Source organism: Salvelinus fontinalis, chromosome 21, assembly GCF_029448725.1.
Source record: "Salvelinus fontinalis isolate EN_2023a chromosome 21, ASM2944872v1, whole genome shotgun sequence".
Lineage (NCBI taxonomy): Eukaryota > Metazoa > Chordata > Actinopteri > Salmoniformes > Salmonidae > Salvelinus > Salvelinus fontinalis.
This window is the reverse complement of record NC_074685.1, coordinates 32,146,247-32,161,744: the sequence shown is the minus strand read 5'-3', so window position 1 is coordinate 32,161,744 and position 15,498 is coordinate 32,146,247. Positions and strand designations below refer to the sequence as shown.

The window sequence follows — 15,498 nt, the reverse complement described above, 5'->3', positions numbered from 1 at the left end:
GGAGAAAACAGAAAATCTCCACTTAGGAGGAATGAGTAGACCTGTGCCACCACCGTGACGACCAGATGCTCTTGGACTATGAGAGAAAATATAGTCAGATAAAGAGGGAGCAGCTGGAGTAGAAGTGTTCTCTGGGGTGATCCATGTCTCCGTCAGGGCCACAAAGTCGAGGGACTGAAGGGCACCATATGCTCAGATTGGCAGTTCCAAACGCTGCCAAAGACCAGGAATTCCAAATGCGTGCATCTATATCAGAAGGGTTGCAGCCAGGGGGTGAGAACGTCTGTAAAACCTACAGGGAGAGGAGTCAACAGGGATAGAAAACACACACATAGATGCCAAAGCTACAAAAGAGCAAAGTGAGATCATCTGAAAATAACTGTAAAATACTCAAGTGAGAGAGTGGTGTAGAGCCTTCTTTCCTTCCTCGAACAACTCTGCACAATCGTCTTTGTTTCGGCAACGGTCTTCGGCTGCCACTTAGAAAATGGGAGACTGAAGTACTAATACTACACTGAACAAAAATATAAATGCAACAAGTAAAGTGTTGGTCCCATATTTCATGAGCTGAAATAAAAGATCCCTGAAATTTTCCATGTGCACAAAAAAGCTTTTTGCACAAATTTGTTTACATGCCTTTTAGTGAGCATTTCTCATTTGCCAAGATAATCCATTAACCTGACAGGTGTGGCATATCAAGAAGCTGATGAAACATCACAATCATTACACAGCTGCACTTTGTGCTGGGGACAATAAAAGGCGACTTTAAAATGTGCAGTTTTGTCACACAACACAATGCCACAGATGTCTCAAGTTTTGAGGGAGAATGACATTAACATGCTGACTGCAGGAATGTCCACCAGAGCTATTGCCAGATAATTTAATGTTAATTTCTCTACCATAAGCCTCCAACGTCGTTTCAGAGAATTTGGCAGTATGTCCAACCGGCCTCAGAACTGCAGACCAGTATTGCGTTGTGTGGGTGAGCAGTTGCTGATGTCAACGTTGTGAACAGAGTGCCCCATGGTGGCAGTGGGGTTTTGGTATGGACAGTCATAAGCTAAGGAAAACGGACACGATTTCAGACATGAATGGCACGACATCCTGAGGCCCATTGTCGTGCCATTCATCCTCCGCCATCACCTCATATTTAAAGCATGATAATGCACGGCCCCATGTCGCAAGGAGGTCTCAGTTCTGAAAATGTCTCAGTTCTTCCATGGCCTGTCACTAATTGAGGATGGTTGGGATGCTCTGGATCGATGTGTACGGCAATCAACTGCCTGATCAACTCTATGCGAAGAAGATGTGTCACGCAGCATGAGGCAAATAGGGGTCACACCAGATACTGACTGGTTTCCTGATACACACCCCTACTTTTTGGGGGGGTATCTGTGCCCAACACATGCATATCTGTATTCCCAGTCATGTGAAATCCATAGATTAGGGCCTAATTAATTTATTTCAATTGACTGATTTCCTTATATGAACTGTAAATCGTTAAAATCTTAAAAATTGTTGCATGTTACGTTTTATATTTTTGTCCAGTATAATATCAAATTGCTTTGCAAAGGTGAAGAGCACACCTCCCGGTACTAATTGCCTAGGAAAGGAGAAACTACCCCCCCTCCAATTCAGCCACTGATTACCAAAACAACAACAGTCCCAAATTGCCCTGCCCCTTAATCCTGGTTGATGTGTCAACAATCATCTGCAAATTAATAGCAGTCAGCAGTTTACACACCAAGTAGGCTACTGGGAAGACAGGCAGCACCTAAAGTAAATGGCCCTAGCTAGCAAAAAGTTAGTACTAGACAACAACAGATAAAGACAAAAATTATACTAATCACTCCTGGAGATATCAGGAATCCTCTAGCTACAGAATGAAGCACCTTTGGGCTACCCACACTGGGCAAAACTGGGCCAAAGCCTTGGGGTCAATGTGGAGCCTATGAGCAAAGGTGCATTTCACAAGAGAGCAGATTAATACAGAGGCTGTCAGAGGCTGTATCCTGTTAAGGCAAGGGCTGATTTCAAGGTTTTACTGTTAACCTATAAAGCGTTACATGGGCTTGCTCCTACTTATCTTTCCGAGTTGGTCCTGCCGTACATACCTACACATACGCTACGGTCACAAGACGCAGGCCTCCTAATTGTCCCTAGAATTTCTAAGCAAATAGCTGGAGGCAGGGCTTTCTCCTATAGATCTCCATTTTTATGGAATGGTCTGCCTACCCATGTGAGAGACGCAGACTCGGTCTCAACCTTTAAGTCTTTACTGAAGACTTATCTCTTCAGTAGGTCATATGATTGAGTGTAGTCTGGCCCAGGAGTGTGAAGGTGAACGGAAAGGCTCTGGAGCAACGAACCGCCCTTGCTGTCTCTTCCTGGCCGGTTCCCCTCCACTGGGATTCTCTACCTCTAACCCTATTACAGGGGCTGAGTCACTGGCTTACTTGTGCTCTTTCATGCCGTCCCTAGGAGGGGTGCGTCACTTGAGTGGGTTGAGTTACTGACGTGATCTTCCTGTCTGGGTTGCCCCCCCCCCTTGGTTTGTGCTGTGGTGGAGATCTTTGTGGGCTATACTCGGCCTTGTCTCAGGATTGTAAGTTGGTGGCTGAAGATATCCCTCTAGTGGTGCGGGGGCTGTGCTTTGGCAAAGTGGGTGGGGTTATATCCTTCCTGTTTGGCCCTGTCCGGGGGTATCATCGGATGAGGCCACAGTGTCTCCTGACCCCTCCTGTCTCAGCCTCCAGTATTTATGCTGCAGTAGTTTGTGTCGGGGGGCTAGGGCCAGTTGGTTCTATCTGGAGTACTTCTCCTGTCTTATCTAGTGTCCTGTGTGAATTTTTAAGTATGCTCTCTCTAATTCTCTCCTTCTCTCTTTCTTTCTCTCTCCTGGAGGACCTGAGCCCTAGGACCATACGTCAGGACTACTGGGCATGATGACTCCTTGCTGTCCCCAGTCCACCTGGCCTTGCTGCTGTTCCAGTTTCAACTGTTCTGCCTGCAGTTATGGAACCCCTACCTGTCCCAGACCTGCTGTTTTCAACTCTTAATGATCGGCTATGAAAAGCCAACTGACATTTATTCCTGATTATTATTTGACCATGCTTGTCATTTATGAACATTTTGAACATCTTGGCCATGTTCTGTTATAATCTCATTTACATTTACATTTAAGTCATTTAGTAGACGCTCTTATCCAGAGCGACTTACAAGTACATACATTCATACTTTTTTTTGTACTGGCCCGGCACAGCCAGGACTGGCCACCCCTCATAGCCTGGTTCCTCTCTAGGTTTCTTCCTAGGTTTTGGCATTTCTAGGGAGTTTTTCCTAGCCACCGTGCTTCTACACCTGCATTGCTTGCTGTTTAGGGTTTTAGGCTGGGTTTCTGTACAGCACTTCGAGATATTAGCTGATGTACGAAGGGCTATATAAAATAAACTTGAAACTTGATTAAAATAATTTAATGTCTCCGTAGGGAAGTGCTCTATTCAGAAATAAATGTGTTTCTTCGTCTCCCAAACATGCCACCTCCTTCTCAGCATTACACTGGTCCAGTCAGGTGAGCTTCTCACTAACTAGCACCATCCTCTGAACCGGTTACTGTCACACAAAATTATGAAATAGAGTGTGTTTGGCAGACTGATGGGCCACATGGCAATATTGATCCAGTAATTTATCAGCAGCCTGGTGAAGTTCAAAGAGGCCCAGGTTTGTGATAAGCCAAACATTTGCACTGGCAGTCAGCCGAGGTAGACTCTGAACTTGTCAAACTGTGAGCCTAAAATAGTCCCTCAGTAGCATGTCCCTTGGCTTTGGTGGGCTTGATGAAAGCAAAGGACAGGGATACATGGGTGTAGTTCTAAGGTCACAAGTTCCCTCTTGTGCAACCGTTACTAAGAGTATCATTCCAGTTTAAGTTTTCTGTTGTGTAATGTTTAAAAAAAGATATATTGTACACTGCCAATGATGAAGTCTGTGTCCAGTATGAAGGAAGTTAGCTTCTCGGCCTTTTGGCTAAGATCAAGTGTAGTTTCTTTAACAGTTGCTGCATTTGATCGGAGAGGCGATCATAAGCCGGGGAGGCCCGGGTTATTTTTGTTAAATGTGTTATTCTTGTTCTGTTTCACCATTGTTTTCTTTTGTCCTAGGTTAGGTGGTGGTCTTGGTGGTGGACTACAGGTGCACTAGCACCTGTAGGGTGAGTTAAGGCCCTCTGGTCCTTTTTCTTTATTAATTCCATTTTTGTTTTTCCATTTGCTTGTCCTGTTTTGCATCTCCCCTCCCCCTGTGTATCCTATAGTCTTCCCCTAGCTCCTCCCACTGTGTTCAGTTTTGTGTTGTCTGCTAGCTGGGGTGCCTTTCTGGCTTGCCGGCCTGCTAGCTTTAGCTTGGCTTGGCCTGCTAGCCTCCTGGCCCCTTAGGCGTGGCAGGTATTGTTTGATAGTCTTTCGTTATACACTTTTGACCCCACCCATCTTGTACCCTTAGTTTATTCCCCAAATTGCCCATTGTTTCAGTTTCTTGTTGTTTTGTGTTGTCAACTGAGGGACCTTTTTGCTGGCCGGCCTGCTAGCTGGTTAGCCTGGCCTGCTGGTGAGGCTTGCTAGCTTTCTCGTCCCTTAAGTTTGGCAGGTATTGTTGGTCAGTGTTTTTGTTGTCCCCTCATTCCTCTTTACCCCAACCATCTTGTTTCGCTAGTTTTACCCCCTAGTTTGTCCCTCCTTTTGGTTTGTGTGTTTTGTTTGTTTTTGTTGTGAGGCCTCTTGGCTAGCAGGCCTGCTAGCTGGTAGGCTTAGCCTGACCTGCTGGTGCCTCCTAGCCTTTATTTGGTTTGTGGTGTACTTTTGTCTTTCCCCTTTGTGCCCTTCCCCTTTGTGGAGAGTTGAAATTCCCCTCCTAGTGTCCCTTCCCATTGTCGATAAGATTAGTTTGATGCTGCGCTAGATAGTTTGTTGTGTGTCCCATGGTGCTGGTAGGCCCTGTTAGCATAGCCTAGCTGAGCCTGCTACCTTCCTCGGTTGCCTACACTCCTCCCCCTTCCTCCCAACCCCCTCTCCTTTCCTCCCAACCCCCTCTCCCTTCCCACTCCCATTTTCCACTTCCCCTCCCCCTTTTCACTGGTGTTTGTTTTTAAAGGGAGTGGGCCTCCATCATGTCAGCAGCACAGGCTGGCATGAGGAGGCACCATGATGTGCGCCTCCTCTTAAAGGAGAAGGGAGGGAAATTTATGGAATTATCCCGATCCGATTTCTCCAGAAAATTCCTCCAGAAAGAGCTCGTTTTCAAACCCGCGCATGTGAACTGCATCCTAGCCCTCTCCTATGGGAAAGGCTTCAATGATAGTTTTACCTGTGCCAGCTTCCTGAGGGAGTTCTGGGGGAAATTCCAGAACGCCCTGAACACCCAGGAGTCCCGTTATTATTCGGATGTACATCGAAACTGTAGACCCGGAGGACGTTGCAGTATGGCTGGGCAGGTACTGCAATGTGAGGGGGCCCCTGGTCCAGGTGAAGGATCCCGATGGGATCTGGACAGGGGCCTGGAGGGTCACTGTCCAGCAGAGGGAGGATCTCGGGGGCTATGGTGGTTGAAAGCCATCCTATGTTCACTACCAGGACCAGCCCAAGCTGTGCCGTAAGTGTGATGAACATGGCCACCTAGCAGAAGCCTGCAACAAGGTGGTCTGCATGAAATGCCGGGAGGTGTGCCAACGCTACGAGGAATGCACGAACGGAAGGTTGTGCAACCTCTGTGGCGAGCGGTCCCACCCACCTGTGGAAGGTGCGGTGGTGGAAGAAGTGGGAGGAGAGGAAAAAACCCTCCCCACCCCAGTCCCCCTGACCCAGACTGCTGTGACCCCTGGAGGAGAAAGGGCCGAGAAAGACGGCTCTGGAGAGTTTTTGAGCGAGAGCTCCCTAAGTGGGTCAAACAGCATGGGGACGGTGTCAGGAGATACAGGAGACGTGGGGGAGATTCTGGAGGAACACTTTCCCCCACGAAAAAGAAATTCTGAGGAGCTCTCCGACCCCGAACAGGGTGAGGAAAAAAAGGGCAAGTTGGAATGGGAGAGCTCCCATGGGGAGGAACAATCTAGAACCTTCCCCCCCAACCAAATCTCCTTTTTAAGTCCTGTTTTAACCTCCTCTCCCTGCCACCCCCTTTACCCCGGAGGGAGAGAGAGAAAGTACCCGGAAAGTAACCCCTTTTAACTATTCAAAATGCCTTCTTTTCTATCAGCACTGTTTTTACTCACCCCTTTTATGGCTATTAACATCACAACTATTAATGTAAGGAGTGTAAAAACAGAGACACAGGCACAGTCGGTTTTACCCTTTTTAGAAAGGTTTCATTTAGATGTGTTTTTATTACAGGAGTGTGGTCTACCCTTTTTGTCCTCTTACATTAAATGGGAGGATAAGTGGCAGCACGGGCCCTCCATTTGGAGTGGTTCCATTTTTACAAAAATGACGGTGTTGCCATTTTAATCAAGACCCCACAGGTGGTGGTGAGGGTGAGCATGGTGATGGTTGGTGGGTGTGCTCTTTTAGCCAATTGCACTTTTATGAGGAGGGATTTTAATGTGCTAAATGTGTATGGTTTTAACGATAAACATGACCGGTGCACAGTTTTAGAAGACCTGCAGTCCCACATGGTAAGGAGGGATCTAGTTGTGGGTGGGGATTTGAACTGTGTTTTAAGTAGAGCAGATAGAAGAGGGGCGGGAGAGGATTTTAAGGTAGATAGGTCAAGTGTTTTATTGCAAGGGTTGTGCAAGGATTTTAAACTGACTGACTGTTTTAAAACTCTGCATCCAAGAGAGGAGGACTTCACCTGGACCAGTGGTGACGGCACCAGAGTCTCTCGCATCGACTATCTGTTTACCCGTGACTGTCCCCCAACTGATGCTAGAATAACCCCTGCTTTCTTCTCAGATCACGTAATGCTGACGTGCACCTTTTCACTAACTTCGGGTGTGACTGTGGGAAGAGGGCCCTGGAAACTGAACTGCTACCTTTTAGAAGTTAATAGAGTAGGGCCTCCCGGGTGGCGCAGTGGTCTAGGGCACTGCATCGCAGTGCTAGCTGCGCCACCAGAGTCTCTGGGTTCGCGCCCAGGCTCTGTCGCAGCCGGCCGCGACCGGGAGGTCCGTGGGGCGACGCACAATTGGCTTAGCGTCGTTAGGGAGGGTTTGGCCGGTAGGGATATCCTTGTCTCATCGCGCTCCAGCGACTCCTGTGGCGGGCCGGGCGCAGTGCGCGCTAACCGAGGGGGGCGGGTGCACTGTGTTTCCTCCGACACATTGGTGCGCCTGGCTTCCGGGTTGGAGGCGCGCTGTGTTAAGAAGCAGTGCGGCTTGGTTGGGTTGTGCTTCGGAGGACGCATGGCTTTCGACCTTCGTCTCTCCCGAGCCCGTACGGGAGTTGTAGCGATGAGACAAGATAGTAATTACTAGCGATTGAATACCACGAAAATTGGGGAGAAAAAATAATAAAAATAAAATAAAATAAAAAATAAATAAAAAAGAAGATGATAGAGTAGTTAGTCAGTACAGGGAGCAGTTCAGCCAGTGGCAGACGCTACAGGACTTCTTTGACACACGAGCACAGTGATGGGAAATGGTGAAGGGTAGGACGAGGATCTTCTTTAGAGAGATCGGAAAGAAGAAAAGTAAAGAAAAAGATATAACCATGGTGGGACTGCAGAGGCGACTGGAAAGGTATTTTAATCTAGGTCAACAGGGCTTTGATTTTAACCATGAAATTAAAGTAAAAAAGGAAATGGCATTTTAGCAGAACAGAAAAGTAAGGGGGTTATTTTAAGAAGTAAGGACAGGGAATTAGAAGAAGGGGAGAAGTGCACAAGGTACTTGTAACGATTGTTCTCCTCCTCGTCAGAGGAGGAGCATGGATCGGACCAAAACGCAGCGAGGTATGAAGACATAATGATTTTAATAATAATAACGAAGACGAAAATACACTTGAACAAACTACAAAACAATAAACGACGTCAACAGACCTGGACATGAGAACTTACATAACACGAAGAACGCACGAACAGGAACAGACTAAACAGTCCCGTGTGGTACATACACAGACACGGAAGACAATCACCCACAAACAAACGGTGTGAACAGCCTACCTTAATATGGTTCTCAATCAGAGGAAACGTAAAACACCTGCCCCTGATTGAGAACCATATCAGGCAAATACAATTAACCCAACATAGAAACACATAACATAGAATGCCCACCCAGCTCACGTCCTGACCACTTAAACACATACTAAACAAAGGAAATAAGGTCAGGAACGTGACAGTACCCCCCCCCCTCAAGATGCGGACTCCGGCCGCAAAACCTGAACCTATAGGGGAGGGTTTGGGTGGGCATCTGCCCACGGTGGCGGCTCTGGCTCTGGACGTTGTCCCCACCCCACCATAGTCAATCTCCGCTTCCGTAGCCTCCTCCCAATGGCCACCCTCCAAATTAACCCACCTGGATTAAGGAACAGCACCGGACTAAGGGGCAGCACCGGACTGAGGGGCAGCACCGGACTGAGGGGCAGCACCGGACTGAGGGGCAGCTCCGGACTGAGGGGCAGCTCCGGGCTGGCTGACGGCACTGGCTGGTCATGGCTGGCGGGCGGCTCAGGCTGCTCCTGTCTGGCGGGCGGCTCTCGCGGCTCCTGACTGACGGACGTCTCTGAAGGCTCGGGACAGACGGGCGGCTCTGAAGGCTCGGGACAGACGGGCGGCTCTGACGGCTCGGGACAGACGGGCGGCTCTGACGGCTCGGGACAGACGGGCAGCTCTGACGGCTCGGGACAGACGGGCGGCTCTGACGGCTCGGGACAGACGGGCGGCTCTGACGGCTCGGGACAGACGGGCGGCTCTGACGGTGCTGGGCAGACGGATAGCGCAGGCGGCTCTGGGCAGACGGGCAGTGCAGGCGGCACTGGGCAGACGGCAGACTCTGGCCGGCTGAGGCGCACAGTAGGCCTGGTGCGTGGTCCCGGAACTGGAGGTACCGGGCTAAGGACACGCACCGTAAGGCTAGTGCTGCTTGATCCTTGGTTGGTGGGTGATTCTGTAACGATTGTTCTCCTCCTCGTCTGAGGAGGAGCATGGATCGGACCAAAACGCAGCGAGGTATGAAGACATAATGATTTTAATAATAATAACGAAGACGAAAATACACTTGAACAAACTACAAAACATAAACGACGTCAACAGACCTGGACATGAGAACTTACATAACACGAAGAACGCACGAACAGGAACAGACTAAACAAACGAAACAGTCCCGTGTGGTACATACACACACACGGAAGCCATTCACCCACAAGCAAACGGTGTGAACAGCCTACCTTAATATGGTTCTCAATCAGAGGAAACGTAAAACACCTGCCCCTGATTGAGAACCATATCAGGCAAATACAATTAACCCAACATAGAAACACATAACATAGAATGCCCACCCAGCTCACGTCCTGACCACTTAAACACATACTAAACAAAGGAAATAAGGTCAGGAACGTGACAGTACTTTTTTAAAGAAAATAGTAAGGGTAGGACAATGACCGGTTTAAAAAACATAGATATTGTTTTAAAAACATATACAGAAGGAATAAAATAAGTTGTCGATGATTTTTATGGGGAACTGTTAGGAGTAAAAGATGTGTGTGAAGAAACCATGGGGGACGTTTTAACATATATTGACAGGACCTTACCCAACACAGACGGCCTAACAAAAGACCTGACGATGACAGAAATTGACAAAGGACTGAGACATTTTAAGAGGTGTAAGTCACTGGGAGAAAACTCCCTTGGAAGTTTTACCTGACTTTCTGGGATGTTTTAGCCGACGAACTTCTGACTGTTTTTATGTACTTTAAAAAACATGTCAGACTAACGGACAGGTTTAGAGTAGGTATCGTGACACTTTTATATAAGAAAAACGACAAGACGGACCTTAGAAACAGGAGACCGATTACCCTTTTATTTTTTGATTGTAAACTTTTTACTAAGGTTTTAACACTCAGAATGTCTTCTGTTTTAGGGGAAGTGATCCACCCGGACCAAACCTGTGCCATTCCCGGAAGGAAGATCACAGACAGGCTGGCACTGATGAGAGATGCCATCTGTTATGCGAGAGACAGAAACATGTGGCTTGTAGTCCTAAATTTAGATTTCGAAAAAGCTTTTGATCGAGTCTCGCACCAGTACCTCTTCAAGGTACTGCAAAAATGGGCTTCCCGTACAGGTTCTTAGCTTGGGTGAGACTGCTGTATGGGGATATCACCAGCAAAATTCTTGTAAATGGGCATTTGTCAAAAGCAGTGGGAGTACACTGTGGCGTTCATCGGGGCTGTCCATTATCTCCTCTTCTGTTTATGGCCTGCATCAAACCACTGGTACAGGTCTTGCAAAGGGACCAACGGATCAGTGGGGTGAGTATCCCGGGGAGTAGGGGGATGACCACCTAGTGCATTTTTTACATGGACGATGTCAACATTTTATGCACCGACCTTTTATCTGTCGACAGGACCCTGAACAGGACTGACTGGTACGGACGAGACAAGACAGAAGCCCAATTTTTCAGACCATGGGCAGACCCAGACTTGACCAGACTACCAATGACAGTTAAAATGACTGACATAACTGGGGGTAAAGTTTGACCTGAAGGGAGGAGGAAGTGGCAACTGGGAACTTCGACAGCTGGGCACTTTTGGGAACTTCGACAGCTGAGTTATGAGGGCAAGGGTTTAATCATTAAAGCTGTGATTTTACCTGTGCTTTTATTAATCAGTTCTGTTTTTATACCCCCACAAACAACTCTTTTAGTTCTGGAGCAGATGCTTTTTTACTTCCTGTGGGGAAGCAAGTGGGAGAGGCTGAGGAGGGAGGTGGTCAAGAGGCCCAGGTCCAAGGGGGGGAAAGGCTTGCCTGACCTCTACTTGTTCCTGGGCAACCGCTACACAGCGCTACATCTCACTCTTGCCACCTCCCCGATCAACAATAAGACCCAGGCCCTCGCGCGGTTCTGTCTGGGATCTTACCTCAGGACTTCGAGGCTGATCCCAGTCGACCTGCGAGACGTAGTCTCTTTCCTGCTCTCCACACACTACTTCCAGCTCTAGAAGTTTTTAAGACATTTTAAACAGGAAAAAGAGGCAGTTACAGTTTTAAATAAACACCGCTCTCTTCTCTCTCTTGTGCAGGAGCGGGAACGTGTGTCCAGTGCGCAGGCTTGCTATAGGTGAGCCCACAATGGTTTGGCGCAACGTGGCCCATCCTGCTCTGCTGAATCGGCACTGGGACCTGTCCTAGATGGCCGCCCACGAGATCCTCCCGGTCAGGGCCGTTATGCACTCCCGGGGCATGGCGAAGACATCCGCGTGCCCCCGACCAGGCTGATGCCAAGATGAATCGGTGAGGCACTTGATCTGGGAGTGCAGAGCCACCAGGGACCTGTGGAAGGAGGCAAGCCACCTGATCTCTCCGTGTCTGCCAGCAGGGGAGGACCTAACGCCCCAGCTCGTGCTGTACGGGGTGGGCCGAAGGCCTATTCCACCAAAGGCCTTCACTAAGCTCTGGCCCACCCTCACATGTCTGAAGGATGCACTGTGGTCCTCCCACAACCTGCTGGTAGCAGAACGAGTAGAGACCATCCCCCAGGCATTGGACATGGTAGCCACGGCAGCCCTGGAGTGGTACGGAAGAAGGGGGGCCTCGACCCCAGGTAAAACGTCCCCCACTACACTCAAGGTCCCGGCGGCCACGGCTTGAAAGCGCTGCGGCGCCTAGGGGAGGGATCTCCTCTGGGCCCCGAAGGACAGGACGGTTATTGATTCGGAAGAGCAGGGGGAGGAGTCACCCCATTCCTGTACAAAGGACCGAAGACAGCTTTTTAACAAAGTGACTTTTTAACATGTTTTCATGTCTTAAAAATGTTTTACTTTGTTAAATCATCTGTACACATTTTAAATGGCTTTTACAGATTGGATGTTTACAAGAAAACGTATGTTTATTCATAGTTGTTTCTACTGTTTTTAAATAAGCAACATGTACTTTTTAACTAATTTAAATGTAATATTTAAATGCTGTTTTTATGCTTTTATGCTGTTTTTATGTGTATAAATGTACAAATATAAATGAGCTGTTTTTAAAGGAAATGTAATAACAAAACTTTTCCAAAATAAAAAAAATGAAGTAAGTTAGATGTATTCGGCAGAGCCAATGCTAAGTAGCGTTAGCGCAATGACTGGAAGTCTATGGGTATCTACTAGCATGCTAGCAGATATACTCATAGACCTCCAGTCATTGCGTAGATACCCATAGACTTCCAGTTATTGCGCTAACACTAGTTAGCATTGGCTCGTGAAACTACCTCTAACTTCCTTCATACTGGACACAGAGACAAAAAAAAATGGTATCCACGAGTTCATCTGACTCTAGGGAAGTAGTTAAGGGGCCTCATTGTCAAAATCCTAAAGTAACCCATTAAATAAATGCATGTGACATGAGAAACTTAAGGTGTCTCTGTTAATAGTATATATATACACTACCGTTCAAAGGTTTGGGGTCACTTAGAAATGTCATTGTTTTTGAAAGAAAAGCAAATGTTTTGTCCATTAAAATAATATCAAATTAATCAGAAATACAGTGTAGACATTGATAATGTTGTAAATGACTATTGTAGCTGGAAACGGCAGATTTTTGATGGAATATCTACATAAGCGTACAGAGGCCCATTATCAGCAACCATCACTCCTATGTTCCAATGGCATGTTGTGTTAGCTAATCCAAGTTTATAATTTTAAAAGGCTAATTGATCATTAGAAAAACAGTTTTTAATTATGTTAGCAGAGCTGAAAACTGTTGTGCTGATTTACAGAAACAATAAAACTGCCCTTTAGACTAGTTGAGTATCTGGAGCATCAGCATTTGTGGGTTCGATTACAGGCTCAAAATGGCCAGAAACAAACAACTTTCTTCTGAAACTCGTCAGTCTATTCTTGTTTTGAGAAATGAAGGCTATTCCATGCGAGAAATTGCCAAGAAACTGAAGATTGCGTACAACGCTGTGTACTACTCCCTTCACAGAACAGCGCAAACTGGCACTAACCAGAATAGAAAGAGGAGTGGGAGGCCCCGGTGCACAACTGAGCAATAAGGCAAGTATGTTAGTGTCTAGTTTGAGAAACAGACACCTCACAAGTCTTCAACTGGCAGCTTCATTAAATAGTACCCGCAAAACACCAGTCTCAACGTCAACAGTGAATCGGTGACCCCGGGATGCTGGCCTTCTAGGCAGAGTTGTAAAGAAAAAGCCATGTCTCAGACTGGCCAATAAAAAGAAAAGATTGGCAAAAGAACCCAGACACTGGACAGAGGAACTCTGCCTAGAAGGCCAGCATCCCGGAGTCGCCTCCTCACTGTTGACGTTGAGACTGGTGTTTTGCGGGTACTATTTAATGAAGCTGTCATTAAATAGTCACAACACACCTCCAGTCTGTGTAAGGGCTATTTGACCAAGAAGGAGAGTGATAGAGTGCTTCATCAGATGACCTGGCTACCACAATCAACCGACCTCAACCCAATTGAGATGGTTTGGGATGAGTTGGACCGCAGCGTGAAGGAAAAGCAGCCAACAAGTACCCAGCATATGTTGGAACTCTTTCAAGCTTGTTGGAAAAGCATTCCAGATGAAGCTGGGAGTGTGCAAAGCTGTCATCAATAATCGTCTTCACTATTATTCTACAATGTAGAAAATTGTAAAAATTAAGAAAACCCTTGAATGAGTAGGTGTGTCTAAACTTTTGACTGGTACCGTATATATATACTACATGGTCAGAAGTATTTGGATACCTGCTCGTCAAACATCTCATTCCAAAATCATGTGCATTAATATGAAGTTGGTCACCTCTTTGCTGCTATAAAAGCCTACACTATTTTGGGAACGCTTTCCACTAGATGTTGGAACATTGCTGAGGGGACTTGCTTCCATTCAGCCACAAGAGCATTAGTGAGGTCGGGCAGTCGGCCTGCCAGTCAAGTCCTTCCACACCGATCACGACAAACCATTGCTGTATGGATCATTGTCATGAAGAAACAGAAAGCGTTAAGATTTCGCTTCACTGGAACTAAGGGGCCTAGCCCGAACCATGAAAAACAGCCCCAGACCATTATTCCTCCTCCACCAAACTTTACAGTTGGCACTATGCATTCGAGCAGGTGGCGTTCTCCTTGAATCTGCCAAACCCAGATTCGTCTGTCTGACTGCCAGATAGTGATGCGTGGTTAATCACGCCAGAGAACGTGTTTTCACTGCTCTAGAGTCCAATGGCGACAAACTTTACACCACTCCAGCCGACGCTTGGGATTGTGCATAGTGATCTTAGGCTTGTGTGCGGCTGTTCGGCCATGGAAACCCATTTCCCGAAGCTTCTGACGAACAGTTATTGTGCTGATATTGCTTCCAGTGGCAGTTTGTTGCAACTGAGGACAGACGAATTTTACGCGCTACGCGCTTCAACGCTCATGAGTTCCGTTCTGTGAGCTTGTGTGGCCTACCACTTCCCAGCTGAGCCGTTGTTGCTCCTAGATGTTTCCACTTCACAATAACAGCACTTACAGTTGATCAGGGCAGCTCTAGCAGGGCAGAAATGTGACGAACAGACTTGTTGGAAAGGTGGCATCCTATGACGTGTCACGTTGAAAGTCACTGAGCTCTTCATTACGAGCCATTCTAGTGCCAATGTTTGTCTATGGAGATTGCATGGCTGTGTGCTCAATTTTATACACCTGTCAGCAATGGGTGTGGCTGAAATAGTCTAATCCACTAATTTGAAGGGGTGTCCACATACTTTTGTAAATATATTCTATATACCCATTGATTCTTGAAGAACATAGTGGAGCTTAGTTCAACTGTTGTAACCCATGAGAACCCAAAATATATGCTTGTTTTACTCCAATGTTTGTAAACAAAGTAAATGGATACAAACAATATCGTCTTAAAACATGTTTACAACTATGCATTATAGCTCTTTCTATTAATTTGAGAGTTGAAACACTTCCCATCCCTCAGCTTTTTTTTCCAAAACAGTGGTGGGGAACACACTGTTATTGTTTCAACTGCTCTTTTTTTTTTTTTTTTTTACCTTTATTTAACTAGGCAAGTCAGTTAAGTACACGTTCTTATTTACAATAACGGCCTAGGAACAGTGGGTTAACTGCCTTGTTCAGGGTCAGAACAACAGATTTTTACCTTGTCAGCTCGAGGATTCAATCTAGGAACCTTTCAGTTACTAGTCCAACGCTCTAATCTAACCACCCGATTGCTGCTTTAAGGAGGCCAAATGACAGTACAAGGACAGACTGGAGCAACAATTCTCCGCTAGCGATTGCTCATCTGTCTGGAGAGGGCTTCAAAAGTTCACCAATTACAAACACAAAGCCCCCATATAGCAGGCGACTCCCTACTGCCGA

General features: G+C 46.9%; 1 protein-coding gene across 1 annotated transcript; it reads left to right on the top strand.

Annotated features, from left to right (window-relative positions):
* The first annotated feature begins 2,712 nt into the window (after positions 1–2,712).
* On the top strand, positions 2,713–12,930 carry LOC129818681 (uncharacterized). Its single transcript, XM_055874826.1, has 2 exons — positions 2,713–10,457; positions 11,229–12,930. Exon 1 carries the CDS (start codon positions 6,530–6,532, stop codon positions 7,463–7,465), a length of 936 nt encoding a protein of 311 aa, XP_055730801.1. The 5' UTR covers positions 2,713–6,529; the 3' UTR covers positions 7,466–10,457; positions 11,229–12,930.
* The last annotated feature ends 2,568 nt before the right edge of the window (positions 12,931–15,498 follow it).